Genomic DNA, 16,201 nt, shown 5'->3' on the forward strand with positions numbered 1-16,201 from the left:
TTTTTGGCTTTTGCTATAAATATACCCCAGCAACTTAAGACCACAGATTGTTAATTCTTTGATTCTTCACCACCAGTCAAAAGTTTGGAACATGATTTTTGAAAGCTTTTTTTTTTTTTTTAACTCTCTTATGCTCACCTAGGCTGCTTTTGTTTGATTGAAAAATACAGTAAAAACAGTTATATTGTAAAATATTATTACAGTTTACAATATCTGAATTATTGTCACATGATTCAGGTCAAATATTATCATGTGACACTGAAGACTTGAGTAATGGCTGCTGAAAATTTAGCTTCACAGGAATAAATGATGTCTTAAATAGAAAACGGTTATTTTAAATTTGATTAATATTTCACAATATTACTGTTTTACTGTATATTTGATCAAATAAATGCAGCTTTAGTAAATGCTTTTTTAACAACATAAAAAACATCATTATTCTACACCTTTGACTGGTAGTGTATAAGTTTAATGACAGTTCTATTATAAAGTGCTAAAAGTTCATGTAATCTGTCTACAAAAAAAATTGCTCACCCAAAATTAAATTTACTCATTATTTACAAGTGTTGCAAATTAAGAATTTAAGTTATCCATTGAGTGTTTTTTTCAACTGCCCTCATTCCACAGATTAACCATGTTTTTCAGCAAGTTTTGCGCAAATTAGCATTCTCTGCATTCATAGCATTCTATTCAATTGCAGAACATATGTAAAAAAGCAGCGATGGTCAAAGATTTCTAATGCACGTTTACATACAAAAATGTTTAAAACGCAGATTTGCAAATCAAATTTGATCTATGAACCAATGTTTCTGACCTTCAGAAATTCAGCCTGACCTTTATAACTCATTTATGATTATGATCTAATGTGCAACGGATCTTTGCTCACATATTTGTATGATTTTGTTTAATTTTTCTTTTGTCATGAATAAGAATGCATGGAATACTTGTCTAGTATTAGAGTATTTATCAAATGAAGTATTTCTGTGAACATAAGCCTTAGTTATTATTTGTTAGTTCAAATAACTTTTTTCTCTTTTTTTGTCTTTTAAATAACATTTGAGTCTACATCATTGATAAAAATATGCACACACTCATACAGCTCATACTTTGTCGCACTCTGATGATGTTACTGTTTGTTAAATGGAAAAACCATCTCCACACAGATGTTTTCCTTAAAGGTTCTATGACAAGTGGATGTAAAACCTGTTTACATTATGTTTGGAATTAGGTTTTTATTTTTGTGAAAATTTAAAAATTAATTAAAGATTCAGGTCTTGTCCTTCTAAGGTTTGATGTTAGCTCACTATAAGCATATTGTGTGAGTGTGTGTGTGTGGGCGTGCATGCATGTGTGTTTGTGTTAAATACCCAGAAGTAGACAGATAGACTGAGAAACAGCACTATGACAAAAAAAAAAAAAAACTGTATAATCTAAGTAGGTATACAGAGGTCATATTAATTTAATCACATTTCTCCATTTGCCTCTTTTATTTTTTCCATTACGTGTCAATAGAATATGTTTAGGCATCATAGATATACACATTAGTAACACTGGATAATGATAAACATGCGTTTTTGTGTGTATGCTTGCATGTATAGGCGTATTTGTGTGTGTGTGAGAGAGAGTGTGTGTGCCCTGAAAAACTCAAGCTATTATTCCCTGGTTGCATTGTGAATGTGAGTGTGTGTTTCACTGCATGTCTGAGAGGAAAGCATGAGAGAATGCATAATGGCAGAAGGCCTATCGCCATGGTAACAGGATGTAAGAGAATGAAAGTGTGCGAGAGAAAGAGAGGAACAGAGTGAAAAAAGCAGAGAGTCATTGTCTCAGGGTACAAAAATGATGTGAATGAACTACACATGTAAAAAATAAGAGTAGAGGGACAGATTGTAAGAGGCACAGCCTCAGTATATGTAGAGCAAAGAGTACTAGAAAAATGGGCAGACAAACACGTGAACACAAGAAAAGACAAAAAAGTAAAAGAAAATGAAAAAGCAAGCAAGCAAGCTCGCTCGTCAGTTTGAGAGCACCCCGTTAACATCATAACACTTTAAAAATGGATTCATTAAAAGCATGTTACATTCATTCAGCCTTGTTCATATAGTAAAAACAATCACTGACCTCTGTCTCATAGTCTACACAGACACCCAACAATTCATTACCACATCTACACCAAACAAACAGTCATCCAGAAGGTGAATGGCACCTTAAACGAAAGAGAACTCGCCGTGTTCTTTCTACAGTGGATAGCGAGTTACATGTACACCTGTGTGGTCATAGAACATTCACATTTACACATGGTGTATCCACTTACTAGCTGCTACATATTGGAACGTTCCAAATTCAATACAAAAGCTATGTTAGATATTTTTTTCAAAGATAAGCTATTTGGCATGTTGCCACAAAACACAATTTTGACATGTCCTCGACTATGTTAATGCACTTATAATGGAAGTCCAGGGAGCAAGGAATTAGCATAATAATAGGGGGAATAAAAATTAAATGCCTTTTGAAAGTATAGCCTCAAAACATCAATATTCTAGATATTAAAATAAATCTAATAAATCTGATCAAATCAATAACTGACCTGGTCTGTGCAATCATAAATCATATTCCCCAAAAGGGACAGGAATTACATTAGTAATGCATAATCAGAAGTTCATTAGTCTAGACCAGTGTCCCAAAACTAAAAGAAGGATTTTGACAACTTTGTAGCTGACATATAATCTTTGGACAAAAGAATTAAATATAAGCCAGTGGCTCTCCACCAGGGAATGGGGCCCACTAGGGGGCCTCAACAAAGATGACTTAAAATTAGACAAAACAAGCATTAACATAAACAAATGTTTTTTTCCCCTCTCTTTTAAATAACAGCATTCCTATGATTTTTGAAAAAAAAAAAAAAAAAAAGCGTACATAAGTAAGCCTAATTTTAAAGGTTTGTTGATCAGCTTTTTTCAAAGGCTTGATTGTGTTTATGGGGTGCAGTGTTCATGCTTTGTTTTGTTTTTTTAAAATGCATTATTTTCACGTATTTTACCTTTATTCTACACCGCTGATTCTGTTCTCATCAAAACTGAGTTCCTGGTTCTATGAAGCCCCTCACTAAGAAACACGCAATCGGCTCAGATTGGTTAGCTGGCCCAGTATGTTGTGATTCGCTGACGCCTAGTGCAAGTTGTCCAGAAACGTCACGTCCCCTTACCATTACGGGTGGCTGCATGTTCTCGGGGGGCAGGGTTTATGTAAACATCGGGGTTAGTGATGTCACAAACCTGGGAAGAATCTCATTGTAGTTCCTACCAGCCTTTTTTGTATTTCTTAGGGTTTTCTAAAAAAAAAAAATTTAACTTTGAGTCTCATAACTTTGCAGACATTTTGTCCTAACAGCAACATTATACACTAACTAAAGTTAAAAAAGTGAAATCATAATCAACCACCCCTTCAAAATAAACTGATTCAATGTTTTTTTTTCTCTCTTTAAAGAACCAGCATTCCTACAATTTTTGTAAAACCTGTATATATGAGGAAGCTTAATTTTAAAAGGTGTGATTCCTAGACCTGCAAAAGTAATATTAATAAAATCTTAAAACTCTGATATACATTATGATGAATATATATTATTTTCTAACCATGCAAAGCTGTGAAATATTTTATTGAGTATAAATTGTGAGTAAAAAAATGATAAAATCCTTACCCAGTAAATCACAAACAACTGTAAAAGTAATGGGGTCTTCAGATATTTTTGTGGACAATGAGACAATGAGAAGCTTTGGAGTCAAAAAGGTTGGTAAGCACTCATATAAGCATTTCAACAAAAATACAAGTTGCACATTTTGTTTTTAAACCCTTCAGAATGTCCCACAGACTTCCACTGAAAGTGCATTACTCTACTTTTTTTTTTTAATAAAACAGAGTAATGTCAAAATTATTGTTTGTGGTAAAGCATTTACCGGAATATTCTTTAAATTAAAAAGCTGATTTTTCATGCTTTCTGCACTGTTTTGTAGCCCGTGTCAGTATTTTCATCTGTATTTCCAGCACGGCTGTTTAAATTTCCTTTTGAGGATTCAGTAGAGTAGCTACAATCATAAATAAAAAAGGCAGTGCTTCACTGTGAGAGCCCAGAAATCTGTGTAACCAGAGAGAGATCAGAGCTTGACCCTAACGCATGTCAGTTACGTGCACAAATCTGCAGGAGTCTTTTTTGAAAGCGTGTTAGTGGTGTGATATACCCTCGTTCTTTTTTTTTTTTCTTACCATACAGGTGTAAATGTAACCCATCTTGAGGTGTAACCAGGTTAAGACAGTGTTCTGATGAAGTAGTGGATCAATCCTTCCGTTAAGATGCATGAGACAAGTACTGGAATTTACTAAACCTCCTCCAAGTGCGTGATTGGGTCGTATAGGCATCCATGTTCTGATGTAAAGTAAAATGAGTGCTCGTGTAGTAGATGCATTGTGGGACAGTTTTTGGGAAGCACGTGATAAGAAGACTGCTCAGAGCACTCTCATTACCATGACAACTGAGTAACCTGTCTCCATGGCAACCTGGCACAGAGGAGTGGAGCGGTCTCATTCCTGGTCTTCAGCCCAAATTAGCTGTCAATCACAGATCAGCGCAGTCAGGGATTGGCCGACAACACCATCCATCACATATCAAAGCAGTCCGGGATTGGCTAAATGTGATGTCGATCGTAAATTCCACATATCGTAGCTCATCGACAACATTCTTGGCGGTGTAATTAACCAACAGTTATCAGATAAAGTCACTGGCTATACATAACTGCTCTCCTGGAACGGCTTAACTGCAAAGCCCATCTGTTTACTTTCAGAATCTGGCAACTACGTCCATCTCCACAGGACCAAGAATCTGTGTTTTAAAGTATAATTTTGATTTATGTGCATGTTGGTTTGTATGTGGCCCTGTGAAGAACATTACACAGGTTCGTCACAGGTTTTCTGCATTGACCCTGTCCTGAAAGATATAGAGGTTGTTAGAGGCTGCAATGGCAATGATGTTTTCAGCTGGGTGCCAAGCCATGTGCAGAATCTTTTTTGTGAAGTCCATACTGTCCACACCCACGTCACCCCGTCGACGCCGGCCCTCGGTGTAAACGCGGCGAGTCCGTAGCACAGCACGTGGTTTACTGCTTTCACGCCATGCCTCGAGGGTTACACCGCGACCAGTTTCGCGATCGAACATCCGGAAAAAACTGTTATACGCTCCTGTCATGATTACACTTGGAGGGGGAACGGTGAGGTGAGAGACAGCAAAGCATGATGGGTATAAAACAGAACGGGTATGTGGAGTAAACAAGAGTTTGGAAGAGGAACAAATGAGCAAATCAATAGGAAACAGACCATAATGGAAATACGAGAAAGATAGAAGGGAGAAAAAGAGGGTATGAGTACAAACCATGAAATAAGTCTACATTGCATAAAATATGATTATTCAAAGCCTCAGAAGTGGTTACCTGTCTGTGCTGTTCCAGACGCACTCAAACTTATCAAAGATGCAGTCGTTTTCATACAAAGAGCAGAGTTTGCTTCTTAGGTACTCATGAACCTGACACACAAGGAAAAGTTCATATATATTTAAAGACATTCTAAAATTCGATCATGTTTAATTCTAAAATGCATTGCAAAATAATTTCTGGGATGATACGTGTTGGGGACATACTTTGAAACTGTTGATGAATCATTTAGGGTGAGAACATCAGACAAAAACATAAATTCATAATAAATACAACTAAAAACAAGAATGTACTCTAAATTATATAACAGAGTTAAAGACAGAGATGAACAGCAGATTTTGACTAAATATTCCAATATAAATGTAAACGTCCGAAAATGGAGCACAGGGACTCAAACCAGTCAATTGTTTATTAAATCTATTCATTTACATAAATTGTCAATTAGAATGGATTCAATTAGCATTGTTATTGATAACTAAAACTAAAAATCATTCAATTAATTTCTGTTAACTGAAATAAAGCTGAAATAAAATAAAATATAAATATTTTATGCAAAACTTAGAAATGTTGCATTGGCAACTAACAGAAATAAAACAAGTTTGAGTTAAAGTTGAACTAAAACTGAAATAAAAATAAAGCTAAATACAAATATTATAAATTATAAATAAAAATGAAAAAACAAACAAACAGAAAAATACTAAACTATAAACTTGAAAATGAAAATATAATATCAAAATTGTACAACTATACTATAATATATAAATATACTACTGTTTAAAATACTATAATAGTACATAAATAACACTAACTTCCCAACAACAGGAGAGGACCATTTAGGATTAACTGATTTACTAGAATAGAAATGTAAAAAGTGTCTTACTGCACATGAAAAAACAAAAACAAATAAAACATCTTCATAAACCAGAAATAGTTTAGCTTAGTATATGTGCTGCAAATATCATGTGTTTTTGGTGACATGTACCAAGACCTGCATGTTACCCACCTGGTAGGTCTCTACTGGGCCCTTCTCCATGTTGAGGTCCCATACTTTGACAGTCAAGTAGTCTCTGGTGAGCAGATAACGTCCACTATGGCTAAACTTAACGTCAGAAACCGACGAGATGATCTCAGAGAAGAAAGATCGATTGCCGGGGTCCTCTGGCTCCTCAAAGACTGAGGTGAAGAGAAGTAACAGATTCTGTTTTTCTACAGATTCAGAGTTCAGAGTCACTTGAAATAGTTAGGATGGGGCGGCTTTAATCAGCACGATGAGCCTCCATACAATTTAGCTCAACTTTTTAACGCTTTAGCTATCAATCACCAGGCATTTTGTGTCTGTCAGAGGCTGCTGCATGGGGAACAATGGTTTTACACTTAATGACAGCAATAAAACAGCTTTAAAACTGTGGTCTGCTTATCTTGTAATGCAGCTATAAGTCTAAATCTCACTACATCTGTGTGAATTTCCCCAGCAACTAGCACAGCTGTTCTTCTTTTTAAACTAAGCTACTTCCCACAAGTCCTGCTAAGTGAAGAATTTCTGAAATTAAAGATTTTAGAGGCATAAAGAAATGAAAGGTTAAAGGCAATGTTTGGGCATAGTTATATGAGATTCATCTGTCACAAGAGGCATTGTCTTCTTTTTTAATAATTAAATAACAAAATTAAGCATATATTTTGATATAATTTTAAGTTTTTTAAGATTAAAGTTTAAGACTGGTAAGATTGAAAGAAGTCTCTTATGCTCACCAAGGCTGCATTTATTTGATTCAAAATACAATAAAGCAGTGCTATTGTGAAATATTATTACAATTAAAAATAACTTTTCTATTTTATTTCAATTCTATTATATTCTATTTTAAAAATATCACATGGTGCTTCAGAAATAATTCCAATATGCTGATTTGGTGCTCAAGAAACATTTCTTATTATTATCAATGTTGAAAACAGTTGTGCTGCTTAAGATTTTTGTGGACACTGTGATGTATTATTTTTCAAGATTTTTTTGACAAATAAAAGGTAAGCATTTATTAGAAATAGAAGAGTATAAGTCTTAACTTTTGATCAGTTTAATGCATCCTTGCTGTATAAAAGCATTTATTTCTTATTGGACCCAAACGTTTGAACGGAATGGCAATTAATGTATTCTATGCTCTTAAGAAGCGCATACTCACTTTTGGAGTGCTTGTCACAGAGTGCCGAGTCTCTCATGTCACAGAGGCGTAGCGTGCCTTTACTGCTGCTGTATACAAACAGGTGGCAGTGCTGTGGGTGGAACTCTGCAGCTGTTATCACCTCCGTCAGGTCCTCCATATTGGCTGGCTTAATGTCCACAATGTCTGAGAGGGGAAGGGGTCAAGGAAAGCTTCTGATTTACAGCTCTGAAAGCTGCTCTTCTCTGTTTGAGATTCCTAATTGTTTCATGAACTCTGATGAATGCAGATTTTCAGTGAATAATGGCTTAAATTTTGGTCTGTTTGGTCATAAAACAGTCATATTGACCACTTTTATGATATTTTTGTTTTGGTGTTTCAGTTCCCTTTGAGATCTACAACCGCAAGCACATTCTGACAGTCATGGCTTATAAACTGTGTATCATCAGCCGATACATCCGATTGGTGTAAATCTCTACAGTTGCGTGATTATTATTCTGAGCACTCACACACACACATACATGCAAGCACAAGCACACAACCTACAATTTTCCTGAAGGCAGCCATTATGTGTTTTAGAGGAGAGTGTTTCCTTGGTGAATTATTTAAATGTTTCCATTGATATTTTATTTCTAGGTCAGAGTCCTGCTCAAAAGAAGAGGAGCTACGCAATCTGGAACACAAAACCCTCTGCCTTCGGTCCAGTCACAGGAACACAAAGAAATGAAAGCAATCCAGTTCAGGAACAGAACAATTTTATACCATATTCACTCAACTGATGCAACGTTTTGGGTTTATATACAAGTCAAGTTTAAAGTGTCATAACGACTGGCTGCATTTTGTTAGATCTTTTATTTTTTCTGTGAGTGAATAGACAGGAGAATAGACATGAAGGATACTGAAGCTTCGATCGGTGATATCCAGGTGCCACATGTTGATCCTGAGATCATCAGCAGACAGATATGTCTCGCCATCGCTATTGACTGAGATGGAGTTGACGTGGTAGGTGTGGCCGTTGGCAAAGATTCTCCTCGGCCGTACCTCAACCATCAGGTCAGTGGGCTTCAGGACCGGCACCTTGAAGGAAATGGATTTTTAGCATCTTTCTTAGATTATCTACTCAAAATTTGGGTAACACTATATAACCTATATTACATAGCAACTAATACTATACCTATAATAAATTGTTAACAAACATTATATTGTAGAATTGTACATATTCCATTCATTTAATTTCAATCTGTTCGATTATATAAAAATTTGTGATTTTCTTAGGTTGCATAATGTAATGTAATGTTAAATGTCATTAATTATGTGTTAATGCACAGTCAGACGGTCATCATCAAAGGGAGATCAGGACCCCAATCACATCTCATGTCACTCTAAAGGAATTCAATTTTGCGATAATGACCGGCTGACTGTAAATGATCCATTTTATTACATGACTACTTAACAAAAAAATATAAAATTGGACTTCAAATATTGATTTGAGTTATTATTATCATCATGTGAGAAGAAAAAGACCACAGAGTAATATGAGAAACTAGCAAAGATAGGAAACAGACACTGTACGCAGATTGATAATGTCAGTTGTCAATTATAAATTTAGTGATCATTATACAAAAAATATTTAATCAAAGAATGCATTGATTGACCAATTAGAAATAGCTGTGTATTATAGAGCATGACAAATATCAGTGACCAAAACAAATGCTAAATCAAACCAGTCCATCCTTCTGCACTGGATTGAATATGTCAGCTGTGAAAATACCCGTAATGAGGTCACGGTGGAGATGTCCTTTATTCGCCCTTCTTCGTCCTTCAGATTGTAGCCCTCTGGCCGCTTGTCTCTCTCACTCACCTTCCATAGCTTTATCGTTTTATCTGTGTGAACATACCTGAGAAATTATCAGCCGTTCATTTTCATAACGGAGACTTTCTAAACCAAAACATCAATACATATTTATTTGCCATTTTCTAATGCGAGTGGCCTTGAAAGGCATTGTTCATGCTTATGATACTTTTAATAATATCTTATGATTCAATGGTACTTACAGATGATAGAAATGTGTAATGTAATTAAACCCAACTATATCAATCTGATATCTGGTATCAATTTCTTGCACAGAATAATCACAGTGCCTCTTATAATGAATGGGTTATATTCTAATTAGGAGGATTACATGGACAAATATGAGGCTAGATTAACTCTTGATGGACAGGAAGTGGTGTGATTACCGTTGGTAGAGAGGAGAAAGTGGGCAGCATTTTGCTGTGGCAGCCAGCGGATCTTATTGATCTTCTCCTCAATCTCCAAACTCTTCAGATAGTCGAAATCCGGTTCGTGACTCTGGAACGTACTGTAGACATTATACTCACCAGATTCTCCCAGCTCCTCAGGTTCACCTTTTGACTGCAAATACAAATACAATGCATATATGCTTACGCATAATAATAGTAAAATTTTATGTTTAAAGTATTTCTGAATTATAATTTTACTTTCATAAAAATAGCTTCTAATATTCTAATAAACAGTTTGGTTTATGCAACATATATGACAATATGACATTCCCTTTTTCAGTTAAATCTGTTATTGGTTGTCAATTTAGACTTATTATTGCTAGTATTGCTTGTTTTAAATGTCCTTTATAAGAGCAAATAAACAGTGGATCTCTTTACTGTCTGACTTTTCAGTGTGAGTTATTTTAAAAAACAGTGTGTTTTGTTCAGTATCTAGGTTAAAATCTGGGTTAATACATTAAAAAGATTCAACGCTCTTAGAAGACCTTACAGTGATCTGTGAACCAGACTGCTCTATATCAAAGTCAATATCTGATACTATGTCTTTAAGAAGTATTTTAAACCTGATCTATTTCAATTCTGTCATGAGGCTCTTTGGGCAATGGAAATTAAAATCACCTCATACATATTCAGCATCCTTTGCTACAGAGCTACAAAATGTGTGTTAAAAGTGTATGTAATATTTTTGGCAGCACAGCATTTTTTAAACATTATGACCTTTGCTCTTTTCCTCCCCCAGAGTCAAACTGTTCTAATTCAGTCCACTGCTTAAAAAAACACTGCTTTATTCCCCAATCATCAATCCCCTCCTGCAGTGCTATGCTCACAGTCTGACCTACCTCTGTCTCTCTCTGGAAGATGACCACTCGCCCCCCTTTATCCCCTGTGGCCAGCAGATCCCCCGTCTGGTTAAACTCCACTGTAGAAATGACATCAGCTACAAAGGAATAAAGAAGATGGTGTTAAAATTATCAGTGAAAAAAAAAAATATATATATATATATATATATATATACATATACATACATACACACACACACACACACAATACATTATTATTAATAATAATAAAGCAATGTATTTTTATATAAAATTAAATAATTATTATTGTCATTATTATTATTAAATATTTGTATTATATATGCATTATTATTACCATTCTTATTATCTTCGGAAAACAAATAATACAAAATATTTTTAAAAATGTTCCCTGCCATTTTACTTTCCATAATAGAAAATTCGCTGATTTAACTGCAGCTGGCAGGTCCCAGCCAAAAAATCTTTTACGGTACAAATTACCTAAAGTAATAGAAGTTCATGGGCATGTGCTAGCACAGCACAACTGTGGTTTTGTCTACACAAACACTTTTACTCAAGAGCTTCGTCTGGATATATGGCTTCACATTGTACAGCCTAATAGTTGATGAACAGCATGTCATGCTCCTACTTCTGCTACTACTATGACGATGCCACTAAATAAAACAGCCTGGCCTGCTCCTGATGAAGCATTCTGCTCTGTAACATGATTACGGTAAGGCCTGCAAAAGACACAAACGACTGCCAGACAATTTTAGGAATAATATGCAATTGCTTGGACGAAAAATTCTAAATACATGTTTTAATCACATTCAATTGCATGAAATGTAAGACTATCTTGGTTCTGTTTGCACATGCTTTATTCTGGCAGGCTTACAGTGCCCAATAATTGAATGAAAACAGTCTCACTAATGCATGCTGTAACCCAATAACAGGTGTGTGGTGGGACCAGGTGACCAAAGTCTGATGAGTCAGCTGAATTAAAAGACCTTACCGTACAGCTGCTGAGATCAAGGTTATATTCAGGACTTCAGAGAGGTGAACAGGATCAAATTACGGTTGAGTATGTGTGTGTGTGTGTGTGTGAGTGTGTGTAATGGGAAGGGAATGTGCTTTTTTCTTCTATGCGAAGAGGGAGGATCATGCAAGTGTGTGCACATACCTTCTGTGACATAGTCTCGGAGGAAGCTGTGATTGATTTTGGTGCTCTCGCCGTCCTCACCCATCGGAAGCGGCGGAGTGCGTAAGCGCGCCCGTCCGGAACAGAGCCGTCCAATCCGTGCTGTCCCACCCCCCCGGTGCTTTGCCCATGCTGCTGCGGCCTAGCAGAGTGGCCTGCCGCACGGCATCCTGGGATACGGTCCGGCTTTGTCAGGATGAAGACAAGCGGCGAGCGACAAGGATGCCACGGGGAAAAGGGAGGAAGAAACGGGATGAATAAACCACAGTTCAGTCAGCTGGAGAAAAGCACCTTGTCATACACACACATGCTCGAGCGCACGTCCTGACGCTCAGCCAACACTGCCTGGCAACAAGAAACGCAGAGGGAAAGAAAGAGGATGTAGGTGTGTGAGTGATCCGTAGATCCGTCGTGCTGCAGGAGGTCCTTTTCCAGGCGCTTCCTGGGTGCGGTAGTCCTTGAAGGAAACCAGAGGATAGCGGAGGAGAGAGAGACAGGTTGCCTGATGAGGAGGAAGAGGAGAGGCCTTCACGGTGTGTCCTCTCCCTTCTGCTGCAGTGTGACGGAGTGTGCGTGTGTATGCGTGCTTGTGCGTGAAGGGAAAGGAAAGATGAAAAAGAGGGGGGAGGGAGAGAAGAGAGAGAGAGAGAGAGAGAGAGAGAGAGAGAGAGAGAGAGAGAGAGAGAGAGGATACTGCCAGCCTGTCTTTCTCGACTACCACTGCTGCTGAGCATCTGCACAGCATCACGATGTCACAGAAGCCTCCTCCCTGCTCGGCCAATCAGAGCCCAGCTCCCCTCGGCCACACCTCCCACTGCAGGTGACAAGAGGAATGAGCCTGGAAAGGAGAGGAGATGGGGAAATCAGAGAGATGGGGCAAGAGAATCCAGGATGTGGTGGTGCCAGAGTCACTGGAGTGAGACGTGTGGCACGAGGAGACTGATGGGAAATGGAGCAAGATGACATCAAAAAAGGGAGGGATGGAAGACAGAAAACAGATGAAAGGAATTGACAGAAGGACAAAAATACACTTTGGAGGTAAGCAAAAGGAGATGCAATGTACATGAATGCGAAAAGAGGTTTAACTGAATGAAAGGAAATAGTATGAGAAAATAAGGAAGACATGATGCTATGAAATCTTGTTGAGTTGCTCCCTCTAGTGTTTGTACATATTAATACACAGGAGGAGGATGGGAAAGTTTAGGATTGCACAACTAAACTGTCAAAAGTAAAAAAGGAAATAGATCTACAAGCATAAGTATTTCTTGTTTGAGTTTGGTATTTCTGTAAGGACACAATTAATGAAAAAAGAGGTAACTAAAGCTGTGACAGTTTAGTAATACAAATAATAGACTTTTAATGTCATGCATAAGTGCAAATAAATAAATAATAAAATAAGGCACAATTAAGCGGGGATAGAAAGAAAAAAAACGTACAAATTAATAAATACAATTAAGCAAATTAATTGGTCACTCGTTTTATTTATTTTTTAGAATGGTGGTTTTCATTTAATGAGTAAAATAAGTTAACCCCGTTTGAGAGAGGATTGGATTCACCAGCGAAATTTCACTAAGGTAACGTTAGGCTAAATGTGACCGAGCGTTTATGGCTATTAAAACAAGTTTGAGGGGTATGATTGTCAGTAATTTATGATGCATTAATATGATCCTAAACCGTGTTTGGAAACGGTTTTTATTTTTTAACCATTTTATTTGGTGCCATGGCACAGTAAAAACAGCAAAAACATGTTAGCCTATAAAACAGTACAATAAAGTTAGTGTACTAATGAAGTTAATGTACTAATGTACTTACCACTTGTACTTATGTAGGCCGATGAACTGGATGCAGAACCAGCTGACCGAAATTTCTTAAGTCACTTCCTCCAGGTAAAGTATGCCTTGGCTTTATTTTTATTTCTTGAGAGTAACTTACCAGTAGAGGCCGCTAATATCACATCAATCTTCAAAGAGATGCTTTGGCAGTTTTACAAGAAAAATAAAATAAAATATACAGCAAGACATTTGTATTATACTTGTGTGTATTATACTTTACATAATTATTTATTAGAACTACTGTACTTGGTGTAGTTTAGTGGACTTTAGAAGTGTTGCATCACTTTAACTTAAGGACTTTTGGAATCTCCTTCAAACGAGTTAATATATAACCTGTTGCACAATAGTAGTTTGCAATTGTTAAACTTATGGGAAAGGGAAGTGCTTTCTAGAAAAAGGAATGTGGTTAAAGATTTTCTGTGTGCATCTGCATTTTTTGTTGAAACAAACACCACATGCTTGGAAATTCCTGCTAATGACATCTTTAATGCGAATGAAAAATATTAAGCAAATAATATACAGAATATTATAAGGCTTTAATTTTTCCTAGACAAAGCTTTTCGTTTTTAGCACTCACTATTTAGTATTTTTTAGTGCTATTTGTTTGTTTATTTCTGTATTTATTTGTTCACTTATTTATTGTTTTATTTCTAAAATTAGGCTATTTCACAAAAAAGTCACACCTTATTAAACAACACTGAATTTGTCATTTTGTGTGATTTTGTGGTAGTAAATACTACGGAAAAGCAAATGTAATTTCTACAATAATTTAGTTCAGGCAATAATTAAAAAAAGCGTAAATTCTATATCAATAGTCACATTTATTGTTAAAATCACTTAACAGTATCAAATTAGAGGATAGAGTGTCAGTAATCCATAAAAATAAGATTAAACACTCAATTTTCAGTTAAAGGCATTTCGTTATTGAATTCAGAGATTTCATTGTCTAGCTCAGTTTAGTTTAAACAGTATCTGCGAAATCAAATTGACGATAATCACTAGAAATTAAGTGTCCCCAACTGAGCAAGCCAGTGGCGACAGCGGCAAGGAACCAAAACTCCCTCTGAGACAGAAAGGAGAAAACAAAACCTTGGGAGAAACCAGGCTCAGTTGGGGGGCCAGTTCTCCTCTGGCCAGGAAATTGTTTATTTATTGTTTACTTAAATGTATAAATGTATTATATTTCTATTTTATATTGTTGCAATTTCTAACAATAATACTATTATGTAGTTAGGTATTTTATTATATTTTTATTTATTTATTTATAAAAAAATTTAAATTGTATTTAAGTCGAGGTCTTCACTGGGGATATGTCCCCGGGGCTCATCCAGGCGCCGATCCACCATCTGATCCGGACACGGACTGAGAAAAAGAATCAGAAATAAACAGACAAATATTAGCGTAGATGCCTTTTCTTCTTACGATGTAACGAGCACATTGTATGTTATGGGGAGTGTTCCCGGTTCCAGTTGATCTAATTAATGCAGCCTAACAATCCTTTAATGGATTTGAATAATAAAAGCATATTAGTGTGTTATGTGTAAGCCAGGTTAAATAAATGTGTCTTTAATCTAGATTTAAACTGACAGAGTGTGTCTGCCTCCCGAACAGTGTTAGGTAGATTGTTCCAGAGTTTGGGTGCTAAATAGGAAAAGGATCTGCCGCCCGCAGTCGATTTTGATATTCTAGGTATTATCAAACAGCCAGAGTTTTGAGAACGCAGTGGACGTGGAGGACTATAATGTGGTAAGAGCTCACTCAGGTGAGAAGCTAAGCCATTCAGAGCTTCCTATCTATACGATGTTTGATAGGGAGCCAGTGCAGTGTTGAGAGAACCGGGCTAATATGGTCATACTTCCTGGTTCTAGTAAGAACTCTAGCTGCTGCATTTTGGACCAGCTGTTTATTGATCAATCGTGCAGAACAACCACCCAATAAAGCATTACAATAGTCTAACCTTGAGGTCATAAACACATGAATTAGCATTTCTGCATTTGACGTTGAAAGCATAGCTCGCAATTTATATATGTTTTTGAGAAAAATGCAGTTTTACAGATGCTAGAAACATGGCTTTCCAATGAAAGATTGCGATCAAACAGCACACCTAGGTTCTTAACTGATGAAGAAGAAATGACAGAGCAGCCATCAAGTGTTAGATAGTGTTCTAGGTTATTACATGTGGGGTTTTTCGGTTCGATAATTAACACCTGTTTTTTTCAGATTTTAGAAGTAAGAAGTTACTCGTCATCCGGTTTTTTATATCGACTATGCATATTTCCGTTAGTTTCTCAATTTGGTGTGTTTCACCTGGCTGCGAAGAAATATAGAGCTGAGTATCATCAGCATAACAGTGAAACACCATGTTTCCTGATAATATCTCCCAAGGGTAACATGTAAAGCGTGAAAAGTAACAACCCTAGTACTGAGCCTTGAGGTACTCCAT

General features: G+C 36.4%; 1 protein-coding gene across 1 annotated transcript; it reads right to left on the reverse strand.

The window, feature by feature from the left end:
- Nucleotides 1-4,258: 4,258 nt before the first annotated feature.
- Nucleotides 4,259-12,112, reverse strand: LOC306873132 (serine/threonine-protein phosphatase 2A 55 kDa regulatory subunit B gamma isoform-like). The gene is made up of 8 exons (XM_079422196.1): nucleotides 11,909-12,112; nucleotides 10,771-10,868; nucleotides 9,869-10,043; nucleotides 9,402-9,514; nucleotides 8,530-8,707; nucleotides 7,652-7,816; nucleotides 6,481-6,650; nucleotides 4,259-5,569 (listed from the first exon to the last, which is right to left on the reverse strand). Exons 1-8 carry the CDS (start codon nucleotides 11,970-11,972, stop codon nucleotides 5,474-5,476), a joined length of 1,059 nt encoding a protein of 352 aa, XP_079278322.1. The 5' UTR covers nucleotides 11,973-12,112; the 3' UTR covers nucleotides 4,259-5,473.
- Between the last annotated feature and the right edge of the window lie 4,089 nt (nucleotides 12,113-16,201).

This window comes from Barbus barbus (assembly GCF_936440315.1).
Source record: "Barbus barbus genome assembly, chromosome: 7".
Taxonomy (NCBI): Eukaryota; Metazoa; Chordata; class Actinopteri; order Cypriniformes; family Cyprinidae; genus Barbus; species Barbus barbus.